Genomic DNA, 20,650 nt, shown 5'->3' with positions numbered 1-20,650 from the left:
GAGCGGCACTCAGTCGCCCCAAATTGTAGGTCGCTGCCGTCAGTTCGCGAAGAACGAGCGGCGGTGGCAGAGCACGGGGATAGGTGAGACGGGGCGAGGCAAGCGGATAATAGCGCTACGGTGGGCGAGAGGAGAGCGGTAGGGAAGATCGGATTGCGCGCTCGTGCGTGTGCGCCTCCATCGTGATCGCGCTTGGTGCGGTTGAAGAGGTAAACATTGTACAGTACGATTGGCCGGTCCCGTGGCGGCGGGTCTTTCGCTTTTTCGTCCTAACCTGTCACTGCGTGAAGACGAAAGGAGAAGCGGCTGTTTCTTTCGCGAATTCTTTCGGGTTTTCACATCACGGATTCCCTTCTAGATCGCGGAATTCTAAACCGGCGTTCTACGAAACGCTGTTAATGGTGACGAAACTACTCTTCGGACGGTCACCGCGGCGGTGGACGATGATAACCGACACCCGGATTTTGGATTACGCTGGATTGTAACGTGGTGGACAGGTGGGTGGATTCTTTATTTCGTACGACTATCGCCAAGTCCGTCGTTTCGTTTATCTCGGTTTTTCTTTATCGAGCGCGCGTGTATGTGTCACCGCGTGCCTAATTCGTGAAAACTGATACCTTCGGATTTTTCGGAACCCATCCGGGCGTCCTCTTTTTATCACATTCCATGTTTTATGAATGTCTCTCTCTCTCTTTCTCTCTCTGTCTGTCTCTTTCTCTTTCTCTGTCTCTTCTCTTGTCTCTGTCTTTTACTCTCTATCTCTCACTCTGTCTTTCTTATTGTCTTCCTCTGTTTCTCTCACTCTCACTGTCTTTGATTTTTATAGATTTTTATACATAATTACTTAGATTTGCAATCTCATCTTCTTGTACATTTAAGCACACGCAAACACGAATAAAAAGTTATCCGTTACATTAATGTTAAGCAGATTATACGGCGCTTTTCATGATATATTACGTGCTAAAATAAATATCTGCGACTTTGAGAGTTTCAGTGTTAAACGGAAAATATTCCGAAGAGAAAATAAAAAGAAGGAAAAAAAAAAAGAAGAATTCCGTAAAGAAAGACGCGAAGAGGAATTAACTGTCATCGTTTTCTAAATCAAAATATCGGCGTTATCACATTCCGATAGTGATAAATTTCGTTTCGCGTTTCTTTTTCGTTCATACTTGGCGATAGGAATTATCTTACCTACGTAATTATCAAAGAATTAATACAATTTTATTAAAATGTAATTTATTAAAAAAAAAATAATAACGAGCCGTAATTTTCCTCCTTTTACTATCGGAATATTTTTAAAATCAAAGTATCAAATGTAAATAATATATCAATAATTATAAGATTGCATAATGAGTAGATAAAAAATTTGTTAAGTAAGTGAAATGGAAAATACAAAAAGGTAAAAAATAAATTATTGAAAATTAGAAAAGTGTGGAAAAAACGTCGGCGTGACAAATATTTATAGGGAAGGGGGGAGGAGGGAGGAAAAAAATTATATACGTATACAACTTTCAGTCAATTAAAAAGGTACACTTAATCACGCTTATACCGGTGTAGCAATTTGCATAAAACGTAATGAAAAGGTATCGCCAAATTGCCCGAGTCGAGCAAGAGAGAAAGAGCAGTGGCGTGGCTTCACGAAATTCGGCATGAAAATGTCTTCCGGGCGTGAGTGGCAAGTTTGGTCATAGGAAGAGATCTCCCTTCTCGGCACGAGGGACGTTTCCACGGATCAATACGATCTTTTTTTTTTGCGCACTTCTTTTTCTTTTTTGTGCGTTGCGATACTCGCATGCGATCTCTGAGATTTCTCGACGAAGAAGAGGAATGGTCCTTGTGGAAAACAGATGGTGGACAACGGTGGAAGAAGAGGAGAAGAGGAGGAATTAGATACGTGGTTAGAAAGAGAAAGAAGATTTATGGGGGGGTGGAAGGAAGTTTCGAGGGGCAAAGACAGAGAAGGAGAAAAATGAAAGAAAGAGCGCATTATCGTCGGGACGTGTGCCGCTGCGTGCTCTTCTTATGATGTAACTCTTGACGTCCTTACTGCGCGCCGAGTTGGACGAGGTCGGTGATCGCTATAAAAAAATGCGACGCGTACACGTGGAGGCGGCCGCGCGGGTTTCGGCTTAGCGGCGTACGAAGGCTGAGCGGCGGGGTTGCGGCGGATAGAGGAAGAGCAAAGAAGAAGGGGAAGGGAATGGGCTGGGCTGTAATGTGCAATACGTTTGCAACATGGCCGCCGACCATTTCCGCAGCCTCTCGCGATCGTTGTTGAACGATAACGCCGCGCGCGTGCAGGCGGCTTCACTTACGCACGCTTCGTCTAATTTAAAAGATAACAATATCTCCTTTTCACTTGTTGAAAAAAAAAACACATTCTATTTTACCTGAGATTTTAGTTTGATGTTAGCCAACGCGGGAATTCTAATTCTTTTTTTTTTTTTTTTTTTTTTTTTTGGGATGACGAAGGATTACGTTTTAAATAGTATAACGTAGAAATAAAAATAGAGATCAAGTTCAATATCCGTGTAGAATTTCCGAGTTAAATTCGGTGACCATAAGTTAGCCTTTTTGTTCTTTAGGATTCGATAAATATTTATAGGAAATATTACATGCATTACTGGGGAAGTAATTGAAGCAATTAAATTAATTATGATTAGTAATTTCAATTGGGTTTATAATTAGCTTTTAATTAAGGGTGATTTTAATCTCTTTTAAAAAATTATAAAATTGCTTTCTATTTTTTTTTTTTTTTTTGGAATAACGATAATATTAATTAAAAGAACAAAAAGTATTTAATATTTAATATTAATAATTAAAAAAAAAGGGGAAATAAAAGACTAATTTAATTTTGAAACATTTCAGCTTTCCGTTATCGATGTTGGGCTATTTTCAAACGGAATCCTTGCCACCGATTTCAGCGATGTCAACTTTGGTACCGAGCAGCGGCTTTGAAACTATGAATTCGGTGAAGAGCTTGGTGTGCAGCCCGGACCTTACCATGTTCGCGGCCACCCCGGGATGCAGCGGAGTCGAGAACACAGATCCGGTTAGTCGAATGTCGGCGGAGATCGTGCTGAAGTACCAATGTCTCCTGTGCCAAAAGAGTTTCGCGCAGAAGAGTATATATCAGAGTCACCTAAAGTCGCACGGTAAGGAGGGCGAGGATCCGTACCGGTGCAACATTTGCGGGAAGTCGTTCGCGGTGCCGGCACGACTGACGCGTCATTACCGTACTCATACCGGAGAAAAACCGTATCAATGCGAATATTGCAGTAAGTCATTCTCGGTGAAGGAGAACCTCAGCGTGCACCGGCGCATCCACACGAAGGAACGGCCGTACAAGTGCGACGTATGCGGACGTGCGTTTGAGCACAGCGGAAAGCTGCACCGCCACATGCGCATCCATACCGGGGAACGACCACATAAATGCACCGTGTGCTCAAAAACGTTTATACAGAGCGGTCAACTGGTGATACATATGCGCACGCACACCGGCGAGAAGCCGTACGTCTGCAAGTCCTGCAAAAAAGGCTTCACCTGTTCGAAGCAATTAAAAGTACATACGCGCACCCACACCGGCGAGAAGCCCTACACTTGCGATATCTGTCGCAAGGCATTCGGCTACAATCACGTGCTGAAACTGCACCAGGTGTCACACTACGGCGAGAAAGTCTACAAGTGTACGATCTGCAATGAAACCTTCGGTTCCAAGAAGACGATGGAGCTACATATCAAAAAGCATCCGGAATCGCCAGGATCCGTCACTTCCACCGTCACCGATTTCTCCTCGCAAATTATTATCGGATCGTCAATTAAGCCGGACGTTGAAATCTCTCAAGATAGCGCGAGCCGTGCCAGCAGCGGCAGCAGTAGCGTTAACACCGACAGCAAATTCGGCCCGACCATAATTTCAGCGAGTCCAAATTTATCGGGTATTATTATCGACAACAAAGAAAACGTCAAGACTGAAGACACCTACCCGGATTCGACGTCGAGCGCTTATACTGTTCAGCGCGACTTTGCGTATTATCTTCATACCGGCAACAAGGAGCAGTATTCACAGCCGTCGGGTCCACCGTCGAGCACCCAGGAACCCATATACGTTGACATCAACGAAAAGCGTTTCCAGGCGAGCGTAGTAGTAAGCGCCCCGTTAGAGCCTATGCATCATATATTTTTCTACCCCGAGCCAGCGTACGAAAACTTCGACTTGACGTCCAACAACGGTGACGATCTCGACACGGCCGATTACTCGTCTCTTCTTAATCTGCCGGGTAACGATGCGCGCCGAAGAGTCGAGGCTGCTTTAGAGGCAGTCGAGGAAGAACGTCAAAGACAAGACTACGGTAGCGAAGTCGATAGAGATCCATTACTCACGCCACCGTGCAGTAATCCTGAAAGCCCGGCGTCGTCGCCCGACCTTGCCTTGGACCTGGCAATACCGTCGCGGGAAACTCTGATCCTGCCACCCAGGAAACGTAGCAAAATGATTCTTCAATCTATGGAAAGCGAATACAAAAGTAGCTGTCTTAAAGGTGGTGGTTTAATTGCGGCCTCGGAGAGGCAAAACACTGTCATTCAATTCGCGCGAGCTTCATAGTGAACGTGCCGAGGCCGACAAAGCTTTGCAAGGTCAAAAGTGACTTTAAGAACTGGAAGAGAAGCTTTCCTTGTTCCGAAAGGTATCTTCAGTAATACCGTGATCAAGATTTGGAAAGAATTTATTTTTATTTTTTCGACCAAGAAACTGCAAAAGAAGAGTTTAAGAGTCAACGTTAATTTCATTAATTTTCCAATATCGAGAGATTACAAAGCATACCTACGCGTGTAACTTCGTTTTCTATCGCGATGCGAAACTGCGCGACTGACGAACACGGCGATTTCCCGTTTTTTTTTTTGGTTTTTTTCTTCTTATTTTAAAGTTTTTGGAAGAGAGTTACTTTGGTATCTCCTAGATTAATCCTAAATGTAACGAAACAAAAAATCAATCAGCTTGTTGACTTTAATTTTTCATTCACAAGCGACATAATTAAAAAAGAAACATTTTAGTTTAGTTCAGTGATCAAAGCCGTGTCTATTACTTAATGACATTTAATAACAACGCAATACATTACGAATTGCATATATTTTCCTAATGGCTCACAAGCGACTACACTCGCAACTGTCTTAATCTTGTTCGATAGCCTTTTGGTCTTTTGAGGCTTTAACGTTACGTGTAATATTAAATACGTGAGAAATGAAGAAAGAGACTGAATATATTCCTTGATTGCGAAAAGATCCCATAAAGCATAGCATGCAAGGTGAAGTAACCGCCCGTACGCAATATACTATAATAATATAGCTATTAAAAAAACGTAATCTCATTAAATCAAATTTAGAAATAAAAATGTGATTAATTTGCAAAAAAAAAAATATATAGTTTTAATTAAAACATTAATATTTTTGCTTTTTATTTGTTCCATTATAAACGTCAACATGCATGCGTTTATATCTTTCACCTTTTTTTTTTTTTTTTCAAAGTTCTATTAAACAATTTTATGCGCTGCGTTTAATTTTATTTAAATTGTTTAAAGAGGTGTAAAGTGTATTATATTTATTTTATGAACATGTATTATCTACGCTTCAAGTATATTAAGTGTTACACGTGAATTAAATAAACTGTAAGAGATTACGTCTTTTTAACATTGTGCGATTTCTATAGTGCGATCAGGTACCACTCACGTACAATATTTAATATTCCTCAAGCAGAGAGAATGTACCTGTGGTAAAAGGCAGTTCACTTAAGTATAAGAGAAATATATTAAGTACATTTGTGGTATTTAGCTATTATAAACTGACATTGTATGGCAGCTTATTGCCAGCAATATTTAGCGGTCAGTAAATCAACGTACAAAATGATAAAAAATTATACTTAATGGCAAGTCAATTTTTGTGAGACGATTATCGCTAGCCATGCAACTGCCAAATATCGTCGTCAACATCGACCACTACGGAATTATTCAATAATACGATATACAAGGAAACTTTGGTCACTGAAATGTTCATTCATTGAACAGAGTGTGATCAAAAATTACAAGTCTTACGTATTACCTCAATGCACGCGAGTAATATCCGGATTCTTTTTTATAAATAATTTATATATGCCAGCGTTTAGGTCTAACGTTCGACGTCGTATATTTGTCACGTGTGATTGTCTAACTTGTATATCGATCGACTCGTCCTTTGCTGTGTCGAATGCATGCTTGTGAAAGTCGAATAATTTAATCTCTTGCCAGCCTTAACAAGACTGACGTCAGTTTACGAAGGCAAATTTTTTATTTCAAAAGCTTCTGAGCTTAGTTTCGTCAAAACCGTTCAGTTGCGTTAAACATTAATTTAGAAATTGATCAACTTTAGCAAAACTAATTACGCATTATTATAAAATCTTTAAATTTCGTTCCCACATTCATACGCTTTTAATTACATATACGTATTATTGTAAATTGTATATATAATATAAATAATGAGATAAACTTGCATGTAAATGAAACAAGGACGAGAAATTGAATTTACAAAAAAACTCTGAACAGTACATATGTTCAAAAGACTCAAATGTAAAGACTTAAAATCCATGAGTCATTTGTAAGAGATTCGGATATCTTTTAGACGTTTTTGGGACATATGTACTGTCTGGAAAGCATGAAAGGAAATTGAACCTTAATGGTATCGTCATAATTGTTTATCGCTTTTATGAAAATTTGAAATCGATCGTTAGTGCGTGAAAATTAGTGCGTAATATATTAATCAAAGTAGCCAGACGATACCGCTGCGGAATAATAACAAAACAAAAACAAAAAAGCAAAAAAAAAAACAAAAAAAAATAAATAGCAAGGTAGAATATTGGAGAAAAATAGAGGAGAGGAAAGGGAAAGAAAAATGCACCAAACATTTTAATATCTCTGTGATAAAAACTCCATAATACCACAATATTAAACGGAGCTGAGCCCACTGCCAGAATATACTGAGGTATAAAAATTACGTCCCGTTTCGATGTAAATAGATGCAGACAATTGCGTGATTTATTACTCCATAAAATATAGTCACACTTTCTATTCAATCATAATCAACGGTCTCGACTACGTCTATTTGCATCGAAAGGAGATCGCATTTTTGGACCACCGGTGTATAAGCGTATATGTGCACGTGCATGATAATGTGACGCAAAAACAATGACATACTACTTGACGATGACGAAACACTATAATATACAGTTAAAGTTTTAAAGAATTTTTTTTTCAACAATTTGAAAGAATTAAATATAAATCCTATTACTTATCTAGCGATTAGTGATCGCGGATTTATTTAGAAAAACTTATTTTCTTATTACGTATTTGTTTATCATACAAGTGACAATCTCAAATTAATCTGGCAAACAGAGCTCTGCTGCCCAGCAACGCTGATAGTAATAAAATAGACGCCCGTTCGCGACGCCTGGCTACCGTAACATGCGTGTACATATACGTTTATTTAACTTCAACATTACGATAACGAATAGTGTTATTTATCTTTACACATAATATTCGCGATCGTCGTAAAAGCACACCGCGCAGCTCTCTACTTACTTTCAACGCTCCTTCAGTGTTGAAGACAGTGCAATTGTAATTTTAAGTTCCGACCGGTCTCTCTGACCGTCTTACTAGCATACAACCTCTTCCACTTGAACTTCCTATAAACTGTATTATCAAATATAATTTATTATGTGATACGGTCATAACCTTCAAAATTCTGAAGCTGGAATTCGGAAGTAACGAGAAAAAAAAAAAGGGGGAGGATAATTGTTAAAATTTATTCGTATTCTTAATTAATTCGGGAATATTCTAAATTTTACTTTTAGACTAATTACTTACTGATAGCAATTGTAATTGTATGACAAATGTAAGCCGCGCGGTGTAATGCGAATTAAGAGTGTTACCCCTTGTCCACAATCTTACTTTAATAATCAGGCTTCAAACAAACGTTAGGCGGTAAATTGTCGTTTCTTGTCTCTCATTTAATGACTGCACACCGTCATGCATTTTAGCAATAAGCAATTAAAATGAAGAAAATGGGAATCGTCCACTTTGTTACAATTTATCGTTTGCACACTAGAGTTAGCTTGACGTTGGACATGGGCGTTATTTAGCGCTTAGAGTTTAACGCTTACATTCAATTAAAGCAAGGTTGTGAACAAGATGTTATTAAGTATTACATAAATGACGGGAGGAGATGTAATATCGTAATGACATCACTATTTTGCTAGCATAAAATGCTTATTACTATTATTACCTATTTTACCATACTGTACTGTTACGATTATTATCATTATTATAGTCATGGTCATTATCAATATTATAATTTTATCAATATCGCAATTATTATTTATAATTACCATGGTGAAACCGCGTACATGCCAGTAAAATTAAAAACTATTTTATTCTAACTGACGTGTAGAACTGACTATGTATAAAAATATCATTATTTTTGTTAAAGAAAAGCTAAACGATATTTCACGCATTTTTCATTACATCATACTATCAAATCATTTCTTTTTTTTTTTTTTTTTTTTAATCATTAATCGAGAATATTTTCTCACGAAATCGAATGAGAGCAACCTATTTCGAAGTACAAGTGGAGATTCTTTCTTAATTTTAGAGCGTTGTAAAAGTTGTATAAAAATTTATTATTGTTTTTGTATTTATAAAATTTAATATAAATAAATAAATAAAAACTGAGTTTTTAAATGTACGATATACTTGGTACCTTTTTCATTATTAATTTCCCAAGTAGATGAATTTATTAAATTAAGTCCAGTCGTAGTATTATTAATCAACGTCTAATTTCCATTGTTTTTACCAGAGTCTAAACTATCCATGCATTCATATAAGATCGTCCATATCGCCTGTAGTAGTCTTCAATGTCGTAAGAATAATACATAAGACTAGAGAATTTTTTAAAACATAACGTATACCTAAAAATAAAAATATTAAGTATATAAAAAAATGTATATAACTTGTACGTCATTAAGAACAATATTGTAGAAAGTTATCACTCTTTTATAAAACATACCTTTGTTAAATCTCACAATTTTAAAGAATACAGACACTTTCTCCAACCTGGAATACCTGGTAAAACTTCTTTCTCTTTGTATTACATTCCTGTCCCAGTGGCATCGCATAGCTCTCAGCGCGTTCAGTCGTCATCAAGAAAAGTAATTTGCAAATGCAGGAACTTGTCCTCGCTGGCCATAGCTGGGGTAATATCTTTTCTCTCAAAATGGCATTCTCTGTAGTAATTTCAACCCGTGCTGCTGTCGCGCTTCGATAAGAATTCAGGATTTCGCATAACATATAAATATTTTATAAAAAGGTTTCGAAAGGTTGATAAAGCTTCTGCAATTCATTAAACAGAGGTAATCAATACAGACCTTTGTGCCCCGCTGATAGATCCATCATTAAACAAAAATAACAAGTCATTGTTTTAATATTTATGTTCTTTTTTTAATATTAAAGTGGACCTGGCTTGACTAAGAAGTTGAAAATATTATTTCTGTTGCCCGAATGTTCAGCTTTGAGTATTACTCAACAATAATTAATGCACAACGATGCGTACTAAAAACAGAAATAGATGTATACATAATATACATAATATTGAAAATATATTTCCGGCACATACGGAATTTCACAAATTATTTAAACGTCGAAGATAATGTTTTGTTCAAATCGTAGTAAAATAAAAAGAAATTAAAGTCTCCGATATTGGCGTAACACTCGTTTATATTACAGAGAAAATTAAGTAATCGTGTGTTGATAGCTGATAGCAAAGTTATTTACGAAGTTGTTAACCGCCATGTGATAGATCACGCGATGCATTTTTTTTAACTGTATCTTGAAATTGCGATTTGATTGTAACATACAAAAAAAAAGTTCTTTTTAAGTGCTTTAACATTTAATTTTGCCTTAATGTAATTATTACTATATGTCAACTTATAATCTTATACGATTAAAAAAATTTTATTTAAAAATCTATATAATTGTACATTACTTTTTTTTTTTTAAATCATCCAGTGCTTAATTCATACGTTGCATTATATTATTTAATTTACTAATGACATTTTCTATACTTTTAGAATACCATTACAAAAGTCAATGATTTACGATTGCTTCGCTGAGTTGAATAACTGATTCGATCACTAGTTAATATCTCTTTAGCATTTATCTCCTTTTTATATCGAAGAAATGTGAAGTAATCAATTCATGTTTTGCAAAACGAATGGCCTGATTAAAACCTTGAAGATAAATTAAATGTGGTCACGATACAACGTGAAACCAAAGATTTAACGTAACTCTATAGCAACAATTTTATAAGCATGTATAATTGTAATTAATATATGCTTATTGAAGTTTAGTATTTTCCCGTAACCACGTAAATATATTTTTTTTTTTTTCTTGCAATATGAATTTAATACTTGGCTCGTAGGCTACGTTCTTCGTTGTCACTGACGAGTCATGCATTGAGCTGCTTCTCCAGATTCTCAGCGAGTTTATTCATAAATTCGAATGTTTCAAGATAATCGGCTCTTGTGACATTGTTCATGCCTTTGATGCATATGGCGAGATCCTTCGTCAAGAAACCAGATTCGATAGTGTCGATGCAGACCTTTTCCAGGGTTTCGGCAAAGTGTCGCAGACGGGTGTTGTCGTCGAGTTTAGCACGATGTAGTAAGCCGCGAGTCCATGCGAAGATAGAAGCGATTGGATTAGTGGACGTCTCGTTGCCCTGCTGGAATTGGCGATAGTGACGGGTGACAGTGCCATGGGCGGCTTCAGCCTCAATCGTGCGGCCGTCCGGGCACACGAGAACCGATGTCATCATGCCCAAAGAGCCGTAGCCTTGTGCCACGGAATCAGACTGTACATCGCCGTCGTAATTCTTGCACGACCATACAAAACCACCTTCCGATTTCATAGCATAAGCCACCATGTCATCGATCAATCGATGCTCGTACCATATTTTCTTCGCCTCAAATTGTTTTTTATACTCCTTGTCGTAAATCTCCTGGAATATATCTTTGAAGCGACCGTCGTACTTCTTGAGAATTGTGTTCTTAGTGGAAAGGTACAGTGGATAATTGCGCGAGAGCGCGTACTGGAATGAGCTATGAGCAAAAGCACGAATGCTCTCGTCTGTGTTGTATTGAGCCTGGGCGATGCCAGGGCCATTAAAGTCGTGGACGGTGTGCTGGATCTTCTCGCCTGAAACTCCAGTCCACGTAATCTCTAGCTTCCCGGGACCTGGCACTATGAAATCTGTAGCTTTATACTGGTCAGCATGTGCGTGCCTCCCAATGATGATTGGTTCCTTCCAACAGACCACCAAACGCGGGATGTTCTTACAAATAATCGCCTCGCGAAATACTGTGCCACCCAGGATGTTCCTAATGGTGCCGTTTGGACTTTTCCACATCTGCTTCAACTTGAATTCCTCAACTCGTTTCTCATCAGGCGTGATAGTCGCACACTTAATGCCGACGTTGTAACGTTTAATCGCCTCAGCACATTCCACTGTCACTTTGTCGTTAGTGGCATCGCGATTTTCAACGCCCAAATCATACGTGTGCAGCTCGACGTCTAAGTAGGGCAAGATGAGTTTTTCCTTAATTGAATCCCATATTATTCGTGTCATTTCATCGCCGAGAATGTCTACGACTGGTCCCGCCTAAAAAATTGCAAAATATTCATAGATTTACTCAAGAATCTCTAACTAAAATACGACTCTCCTTTTTCCTGAATGTCGTTTTTAGATACGAATGCAATTTTATAAATAAACTATAAGTTTAAAATAATAAATTATAAATTAAAATCTACTTTATTTTTTTCTTTTTTTGTAGCATTATAATGAAATGCTGGCCGCAATCTTATATATTTCTCTATAAAAAAATTTCTCCTATAATTAGCAATAAAATTCATATAATTTTCAATTCAAATCGAATGTAAAAGACGTCGGGAGAACCGGAGTAAAGTCCACTTTCTCACGTTCTTTCCCGAGGCGGTGAAAATCCTTAGACGATGAGCACGTATAATTCCGAAATCGATAGCTAGTTTTGTTCATATTTACCTTTATTTTTGCCATTGTCGCAAAAGAGGCGTTGGCAGTTTTAGATAATTGTTCTATCGTCTGATTTCGCAGCAGGTGACGATGATTAGCGATCAAGGGCGACGATGACAACGATGACGTGACACCGTGGTAACTAGCAGACTGTAATGAGCGTACAGTCTTTATAAAATGTGCGTACGCCTGAAGGCCACGGTGGGGCGTAAGCATGGCAGCCTTAAACATGTATCACCCACCTCCACTTATATTCTCAATATTTCCTCTCGAACCGCTGTTCTCCCACCTGTTCCTTTTTTTCTCTCTACTTCACGCCGGCAATCGATTGTTTTTTTCTCTTAGACGATTCGCTAGCGTGACAAACGACACGGAACGTCTTGCCTGCATCGAGGGATCACTGCAATCACTGATAAAACGGATTCGTTATCGCGCGAGAAGTCACATGTTCAAGTGGAGTTTGCACCCCGGCAGCAAAAAAAAGATTCGTACCTCGGGGTCAACTTAGCTTGCGGATTAAGCCGACGAATCTATCTCTCTTCTTTTATCTCGCGCAGTTTCACCCTCCGTCCGCCTGCCTCCTCTCATACCGACGAACGTGACGTAATTAACCGGAGTGGCCGGCGTCAGACGAGAGCATGCATTCACGTTTCGCTGGACGTCGTCGGTTCGCGTTTGTCACGAAGGATCCACGAGACGCTTCGACGCGAAGTTACTCGCGCAACTGACGTTCGCGTTCCCAGCCTTGAGATCTCGCGATTCAACTTCGCCGTGATCCATCGGAGCTATTTTGAGACAGCCGAAAATAAGTGGGACGAACACGCGGTCCACGTTTCTTTCTTTTCGAAGGCACGGCGCGTATTTAGTGACTGCTACCATGTCGCGAACCGATCAAGGAGATTTCTCGGTCTTAATTTGGCAGCAATGGACTTTGAGCACGAAGTATGTGACTCTGTAAGATCGTCCGTCACATCCGGGTACGGTTGGTAATTGCAAATGGCGTCATCCATAAAAAAAAATCTATTCTTTTCAGCGGTTGGTGCCATTTTCGTAAACTATTTTTTGTCTGGGTTTCCTTACTCTTACTTCATGGTTAGAGCCTAACAGATTTAATTCAACCATAATTCAACATTCCCCCTCCAGTAGCTAATCTAAGGTTATCTTCTAATTAATTCGTGCCGCCGTTTGTTTATTTCAAGTAATATTCATTATTAATTACAGCGTACTTCTCGATACTGTCCTAGTATTACTTGTAAATATTTCTGTGTGGTATGTATGTCCGTACATTTGTAATAACCACAAAAGGTAAGACTTGAAAATTGAAGATATTAAAGAAGTATCACCGCGCAAGGAAAGACATTAAAAAGGATAATTTTAGAAATGAAAAAGAAAAGAGAGAAGACGCGATTTTGGTTCGAGTGTTACTAAATTTTTTTTTTAAGAATCTGAAGTATCTCGTCGATTTTTACCGACTTCAAATATTGAGTATAAAAATTGTTGTAAATGTACGTTGTCATGTATGTAGTAGGAACATTAATCAGATGAATGCCGTGTATCATCATTGAGATGTTAAACGTGTGTCCGCAGTTTTGTCACGAACGGACTGGACTTTAATAACGATGAAGGTCATTTCACGGAAGACGAGCGTCGTAAACGATTATAATAGATTTCGTTGGAACATTTTGCCGAGCTACGACGATTATCCTGGCGAAGAGGAGACCAACAAAAGTGAGTGAGGCGAGATAACGAGTCGCAAGAACGGGGCGGCTAGCAATACCATTAATTTTGAAGAAAGTTCAAAGAAATTCTTGACCAGAGACGAGCTGAACGCGTCCGGTATCGATATCGTCGGTATTTCATATCGGTGCGTCTCTACTATTTTTATACGTCCCACCGAACGTAACGTGTAAATATTAATCCGTCGGAGAATAGCGTTGGATCAGACGAGCTGGTAGGGAGAGCGATTGGTGCGCGACAACTCTGATAGATTCGATAACGATGGGGTCGCGCGTAGAATGTGAAATATGACGTATCGCGTTATTGAACGATAACTGCAAGTTATTAGGGTCGATTGACGAGTAACTCGACGTAAGGAGCGTGTAAAATGTCTCTGAACGTGTGCGTGCCGCGTACAAAGGGTACCCAGTGTCTCTCCCGGGCCCGGTTGCGCGAATCTCTCGCGCGATTGGCATGTTACGAGTTACGTGTGACACGGGCACGCGCGGGACGACCTTACGTATGCAAATTATTCCCGCACAAATACCGCTCTCGGCAGATTCGCTCTCGCAACACGTAGACACTCGTGCGCGCTCCGCGAGTGTTAACTAGTGCTTCTGCTTCGGGACGAGCAACAATCTCTTCGGTTTATTTCCGAATCTTCGCCGCGACTTTGTCACTGATATTCCCTCGATCACATTTTGCGCTTACTTCGCGAGAGTACGTTACTTTTTAGCATTCGTATTTCGTATTGTATAGTGAATGAATAATTGTGCAATTTCCAAAAGTAAGTTGAGCAACTGGATGTACGATATATCCTAATACTTGGAATAATAATTTTGCCCGAAGGATAAAAGAGTCTTCTTTCCTTAACTGATAGTACACGATATTATGTTAGATTAATTTTATCTATGTTTAACAGCATGTTTAACAGCTTATGTTGTTTTTAGAGAAAATGCAAAGTGGCAGTAATTTGAACCAATTCAGCGACGATGATTTTTTGAGCGGTGGACCGTGCCCGTCGTGCAGACTGGCTATCAATAAGGAAACCGGTAGACTCAAGTGTGTTACAAGTTTGATAACATATTTTTTTCTTAAAGTACTTCTGAGGACAAGTTTCTCGTATTTTTAACAAATTATTGAGTGAATCTTTTGTAACATTCAGATGGTGCACCGGCGGAAACGAAGCGCGACGCTTTCGTATCAAACTGATGCTTCTTATACCCGCCGTATTGCTGCCGATCACTATAGTGTTTATCGCATTATCACGATTTCAAGGCACAGCCAAAGCCACTGATTCGCGCGCAGTTTCTACATTTTACGAGATGAAAGAACAGGACAAAAAAAGGATCGAGGATGACGTTCTTTGGCGTAAGCTTTAGCTCCTTAATTACCATCATTGCATGCAATATACATATATCTCGACGTATCGAAGAGATAAAGATAATTGTCAAACTATAGCGTATGATCTTGAATAATTGATGAATTATATTACCAGCTACCAGTCGCAACGACGTAGAACGTATGACGGAAGAAACCGAAGAAGAGGACCGACTTTTGCTTCCCGATATGAAAACGAGTTACGTGCCCGTAGACACGCATCCCCCGTTTCGATCGCAATCGCCCTACCGACGCAAACGAGACATCGACGGGGTACTTAATCTCCAAACAAATTCAAGACTCAAGATCCCAAATTTGGCTCTCTGATTAAAGAATAACCCACTTTCCCCTGCCTGTCCTCCTTTTACCGCTCCCTTCTTCTACGCGTCCCTTTTTCACGTCCGTTTCTCATCTTCGCGCCTCGTTTTATTTTCTCTCTTTTCTTTCTCTCTCCCGTTCTATTCCGATCTGTCCTTGCAATCTGCGTCTGCAATCATTATCCACACACGCCACAAGGCAAGAAAGTATCCCGAAGACGACACAATCCTTTTCAGGAGAATCACACGAGGGATGGTTTCAAACTGGTGGACGATCGAGCGACGTTCTCGACTCGTACGCACACTCATTTAGCTAACGGCAAATTGGCAGATTCTCTTTTAAGGGAAGAATCAGTTAGGATAGGTGGAGAGACGGCAGAGAGGTCCGTCTTGGGTTCAGACAGGGTGAGGGCATACGTCGAGCGAGTCAAGGTGCGTGCCGCTTCTCATTTTTTATGTTTTAATTTTATGTATTATATTATATATATATATATATATATATATATATATATATATATATATATATGTATATATTTTTTTAATTTTATTTTTTATGTTTTAATATTTAAGAAGAGCAAAAGTATGTCGCATATATATTATACTTATACTGTCCAAAGTGTATGCGCGCATAAATGATTCTATCATTTATTAATTAATTCTGCCTAGGTAAAGAACGGCGATACGATCGAAAGCAGCCACACGCGGAATACTATGAAGGAAAATAAATTTTCGGACAATTACTATCTGGACCTGGAAGAAATAGCTGACGATACTTACGAAAGTAATGGAACCAAGTGTAACTATTAAAAATTAATATTTTAAACCGATCAATACACGAAATCTATTAATTATTGATCATTTCAGTTCTTAATTTTTATCTAATCGTATGTGAATCTCAATTGCAATAGTCAAATTGTTAATCTTGATGTATTTGAGAAATTTTATATATTTAAAGAAGAGGAAGAAATGATGCCATTTAATAATTTTAAGATTCGCCGACATAGGTGTTGAGAAACGGTCGAAGGAGAAATCATTGAAAAAGATCCGTGAAGAAGACAAGCTTTTTTCTTCGGTCAATGAAACGCGGCTATCGGTGGTCGATGCGATCAAGGATGACCAAGCGCCTAATCTCCGTACATTTTGGAAAGACGAAGAAAACGCTACAAGTATTAGAGAAGCTCGAGGCGAGTATACATATAATAGCAAGCTACGAAATTTCTTTCTTTCAAATTTATCTCTTTTAATTTAAACTTTTCGATATACTATATTTTTTTAATATCGCCGTTTGCCGACTTATAAATTATTTGTCGAAGAAAACGCGACGGCATGAAAGTACTAAAAGTATCTTTGACAAATTAAAGATAATCTAAAAGAGAGTTTGTTAAATGTAGCTCGAATAATGCTGAGGTACATGGATGAGAGTATGGACCCGTGTCAGGACTTCTATCAATACGCTTGTGGTAATTGGGCGAAACGTAATCCTATTCCGAAAGACAAAGCTGGTTACGATACCTTCGAGATGCTCAGAGAATCGCTGGATTCTATATTGAGAGAATTGTTGGAAGATCCAATATCACGCGACATCGACGGGATAGACAATGATGATGCTACGATTAAGGCGAAATATCTATTTCAAAGCTGCATGAATTACGGTAAGTAGATGTACACCGAAGGGTAGATATGACGTTTTTAGCGGCGACAGCGGCCAGCGTACGTAATTCTAAGCGGCAGAGGCAGAGGCAAAGGATGAGAGAACGGGAAGAAATCAGTCATCGGCAAACCGGCCGGCGCGGTATATAATACATGCGACACACGTGAAACTCGACGCACACGACGCTAAAATCACGTTCGCTGGCTGCCGTCGTCATATCTGCCTTTCAGCGTACGTGGATAGATAAGTTAAGCTAATATTATTTGTGCCAACTATTTAACGTGGTAAGGATTTGGCTAGAGATTTTGGAGCAACGTATGGAACGACCACTCGTTCGACTTCTGGACGAACTTGGTGGCTGGCCGATTCTAAGACCAGACTGGGATTCCGACAAGTTCGACTGGCTTCTTTTGACCGCTCAACTGCGATTGTATAATAATGACGTATTAATCTCGGAATGGGTGGGTCCAGATATTAAAAACAGCGACAAGTACGTGATACAGGTAACAGGGTCGTATCGTGCTTGACCTTGCTCTTCCTTGCCATGCTATGCCATTAAAATCGTTCCTCGATCTAACCCATAATGTGAAAAATACATTTAGAAAAAGGCTAAAGAATTTTCCGCCTTTCCGTTTAAAAATACAAAGTGCAAAATTATTTTTCGATACTCATTTGCTGAAATATTTCTTATTTTAAACGAGTGCCTGAAAACAATTATGCATCTGTTTTAAATAGAGACGTGAAAATTATTTTATAATATATTCTAAAGATATTTTTCACATTTTTGAATAAAAATTTAAACAAAAAGTGAAATGCGAATATTTCAAATTTTTACAGATTGATCAAACGTCGCTCGGACTTCCTACGAGAGATTATTTCCTTCAACCATCTAACGCGATCTACTTGAAAGCTTACAAGGATTACTTAATAAGCATCGCATTCTTACTCGGCGCATCCTTGAACAACTCGTCTATTGATGCTGAGGAGCTAATTCAATTTGAAACGCAGCTAGCATCGGTACGTTCTTATTTAGTCTTCATTTATCATGTCATTTAGTTCACGATACGATTAACGATCTCGAATCTCGTAGATTACATTGTCACCGGATGAGAGACGAAATTTTTCAGAGCTCTATCAACGAATGAATATTGGCGAATTGAGAACACTCGTGCCGCAAATTGATTGGCGCCGTTATTTGTCGATCGTTTTGGGTCGACCGATTCATTTTTCTGAGCCAGTGGTTGTCTTCGCCTTGCAATATATCCAAGATTTGGTTGTTCTACTTTCGAAAACGCAACCTAGGTGCATTATAAATTTAACATATTGCAAATACGATTCTTTCCTGCGATATTTTGCATTTTTAATACAAATATATAAAACGTTAAAGCGAGTAATTAATTATTTTTGCAGAACAGTAGCAAATTATCTTCTATGGAGATTTGTACGGCACAGAGTGAATAATTTGGACGATCGTTTTCAGGAGGTCAAACAAAAGTTTTATTATATTCTATTCGGTAGAGAGCAAGCACCGTCCAGATGGAAGAATTGCGTAACCCAAGTTAATTCTAATATGGATATGGCTGTCGGTTCAATGTTTGTCAAAAAATATTTCGATGAAAATAGTAAGAACGACGTAAGTATGCTCAACTCTTTTCAGAGTAAAAGAGCAAAGAAAAGGTAGAAATAAAATGTTTATCTTAATTAAATATGAATTATTACACGACATATTTTGTCTTCCGGCAGACATTATCAATGACGCGAGAGATACAGCGATCATTTAGAGAGCTGCTTGATAAAACCAGTTGGATCGACGATGAAACGAAGTACTTGGCATCTGAAAAAGTAAACGCTATGTCGCTGAGAATCGGCTATCCAGATTTTATTCTACAGACACACCTATTAAACGATCGTTACAAAGATGTAATATACTTTTAGTATCTAAATTTGTACATGTAATTAATATATGTATTGAGGCGCATTTATTTCGCGCTAACGGTGTATTACGATACGCAATGGAGACAAATAATGAGTGGTTTATAATTAATATTATTTTAACGCAGGTTGTAATTCGACCAAACAAGTATTTTGAGAACACGTTAAATATTCTACGGCACCTGACCAGAGTTGAACAAGCGCGTCTTGGTAGCGCAGTTAATAAAACGTTGTGGAACACTGCTCCAGCGGTTGTCAACGCTTACTACAGTCGCAACAAAAATCAAATAAGTCAGTTTTAGCCTGTTGTTTAATAAATAGCATCTATATTCTTATTTTTATATATACTTTCTCTCGCAGTTTTACGCTTTAAAAAAAAAATCAAAGTTTAGCTATTACACCATCTAAAGCTCTTTCTCATTTTATCTTCCAGTGTTTCCAGCAGGCATATTACAGCCTCCTTTTTATCACAGATTTTTTCCACGAAGTTTAAATTACGGTGGGATTGGTGTCGTGATCGGACACGAAATTACTCATGGATTTGACGATAAAGGTAGATTGTTCGACCAGGATGGAAATCTTCATAGATGGTGGAAAGACGAAGCGATTGACGGTTTTCACCGACGAGCGCAATGTCTTATTGGTATAAAAAGAAAATTTTTTTATTAATTAATAGCAATAGATTACGTTATTTTCGTAATTAAATTGTCTTTTTTTCTTGCAGATCAATACGCTCGTTATACAGTGAAGGAAGTTGGAATGCAGATAGACGGTGTTAATACTCAAGGGGAAAATATTGCCGATAATGGTGGCATTAAACAGGCATTTAGAGTAATTTTTTAAGTTTCTGTTTTCTCTTTTCATTCGAATAAAAACCAAAGAAAGTTTAAGTCTCTGAAAGTCCAGTTTCAACGACTCAAATTTCCTTACAGGCATACGAGAGATGGCTGCGTTCGAACGAAAAGGAAGACGAGACCTTACCCGGAATGAGTGTGACGGGCAAGCAGTTGTTTTTTTTAAATTTTGCTCAAGTATGGTGCGGTTCGATGCGTCCCGAAGCAACGAGAAATAAATTGAAAACAGCTCTACATTCGCCCGGCAGGTTTCGAGTGATCGGCACGCTCTCTAATTCGAAAGACTTTGCCGAGGTTTTCAATTGCCCTCCTGGTTCTCCCATGAATCCCGTGAACAAATGTTCGGTCTGGTAAAACATGTGTGGCGACCAATATGTAGTGTTGTATGTGCACCGATACGATTTATTCCAATCGCATTCCGATTATCTAGCGTATTTGTTATTGTAAACGCGTAATTTACATTTGAACGGTTTCTAGAAATATAAAAAATAATAGAGAAATATATATATATATAATATTTTAAAATACGTTTATTGTATATTATTTTAAAATATCAAGCATAGAAGGTAAAAAAGAAAGAAAGAAAGATCGGGGAACAAAATATAACCCGTGATATGTCGAAGATAAAAATGATAATAATCAATTAGCATTCTCGATAAGAATCTTAAAAA

General features: G+C 38.5%; 3 protein-coding genes across 10 annotated transcripts; 2 read left to right on the top strand and 1 right to left on the bottom strand.

Moving 5' to 3' along the window:
• Positions 1-71: 71 nt before the first annotated feature.
• Positions 72-6,870, top strand: Kr-h1 (kruppel homolog 1). 2 transcript variants are annotated; one of them, XM_070660104.1, is made up of 3 exons: positions 72-209; positions 359-497; positions 2,869-6,870. In XM_070660104.1, exon 3 carries the CDS (start codon positions 2,882-2,884, stop codon positions 4,604-4,606), a length of 1,725 nt encoding a protein of 574 aa, XP_070516205.1. In that variant the 5' UTR covers positions 72-209; positions 359-497; positions 2,869-2,881; the 3' UTR covers positions 4,607-6,870. The 2 variants fall into 2 exon arrangements, with proteins under 2 accessions (XP_070516205.1, XP_070516203.1); XM_070660102.1 differs by lacking the exon at positions 72-209 and having other exon boundaries at positions 220-497.
• Positions 6,871-10,015: 3,145 nt separating this feature from the next.
• On the bottom strand, positions 10,016-12,761 carry Idh (isocitrate dehydrogenase [NADP] cytoplasmic). Of its 2 annotated transcripts, XM_070660106.1 has the most exons (4): positions 12,622-12,761; positions 12,372-12,538; positions 12,139-12,279; positions 10,016-11,739 (listed from the first exon to the last, which is right to left on the bottom strand). In XM_070660106.1, exons 3-4 carry the CDS (start codon positions 12,151-12,153, stop codon positions 10,528-10,530), a joined length of 1,227 nt encoding a protein of 408 aa, XP_070516207.1. In that variant the 5' UTR covers positions 12,154-12,279; positions 12,372-12,538; positions 12,622-12,761; the 3' UTR covers positions 10,016-10,527. The 2 variants fall into 2 exon arrangements, with proteins under 2 accessions (XP_070516207.1, XP_070516206.1); XM_070660105.1 differs by having other exon boundaries at positions 12,139-12,538.
• A 227-nt stretch (positions 12,762-12,988) lies between these two features.
• On the top strand, positions 12,989-20,481 carry LOC139104552 (neprilysin-4). Of its 6 annotated transcripts, none has more exons than XM_070660081.1 (18): positions 12,989-13,106; positions 13,717-13,857; positions 14,796-14,907; positions 15,011-15,216; positions 15,344-15,498; positions 15,780-15,974; positions 16,209-16,338; positions 16,547-16,726; positions 16,934-17,194; positions 17,494-17,696; positions 18,031-18,210; positions 18,284-18,495; positions 18,604-18,826; positions 18,937-19,113; positions 19,254-19,416; positions 19,559-19,768; positions 19,850-19,956; positions 20,058-20,481. In XM_070660081.1, exons 2-18 carry the CDS (start codon positions 13,749-13,751, stop codon positions 20,331-20,333), a joined length of 3,099 nt encoding a protein of 1,032 aa, XP_070516182.1. In that variant the 5' UTR covers positions 12,989-13,106; positions 13,717-13,748; the 3' UTR covers positions 20,334-20,481. The 6 variants fall into 6 exon arrangements, with proteins under 6 accessions (XP_070516182.1, XP_070516185.1, XP_070516181.1 ...); XM_070660080.1 differs by lacking the exon at positions 12,989-13,106 and adding an exon at positions 13,336-13,634; XM_070660082.1 differs by lacking the exon at positions 12,989-13,106 and having other exon boundaries at positions 13,336-13,857; positions 16,209-16,323.
• Positions 20,482-20,650: the final 169 nt, after the last annotated feature.

This window comes from Cardiocondyla obscurior, linkage group LG08, assembly GCF_019399895.1.
Source record: "Cardiocondyla obscurior isolate alpha-2009 linkage group LG08, Cobs3.1, whole genome shotgun sequence".
Classification (NCBI taxonomy): domain Eukaryota; kingdom Metazoa; phylum Arthropoda; class Insecta; order Hymenoptera; family Formicidae; genus Cardiocondyla; species Cardiocondyla obscurior.
Note: the sequence above shows the minus strand (reverse complement) of the source record. Positions and strands in the feature narration are given on the sequence as shown.

Bases quoted from the DNA above. Each gene is read 5' to 3' on its own strand.
- LOC139104552 (XM_070660081.1), top strand. From the start codon at position 13,749: ATGAAGGTCATTTCACGGAAGACGAGCGTCGTAAACGATTATAATAGA. The intron at 16,727-16,933 runs GCGAGTATACAT...TGTTAAATGTAG, and splicing joins AAGTATTAGAGAAGCTCGAG to CTCGAATAATGCTGAGGTAC. The intron at 18,827-18,936 runs GTAAGTATGCTC...GTCTTCCGGCAG, and splicing joins ATGAAAATAGTAAGAACGAC to ACATTATCAATGACGCGAGA.
- Kr-h1 (XM_070660104.1), top strand. From the start codon at position 2,882: ATGTTGGGCTATTTTCAAACGGAATCCTTGCCACCGATTTCAGCGATG.
- Idh (XM_070660105.1), bottom strand. From the start codon at position 12,360: ATGTTTAAGGCTGCCATGCTTACGCCCCACCGTGGCCTTCAGGCGTAC. The intron at 11,740-12,138 runs GTAAATATGAAC...GCAATTTTTTAG, and splicing joins CGACAATGGCAAAAATAAAG to GCGGGACCAGTCGTAGACAT.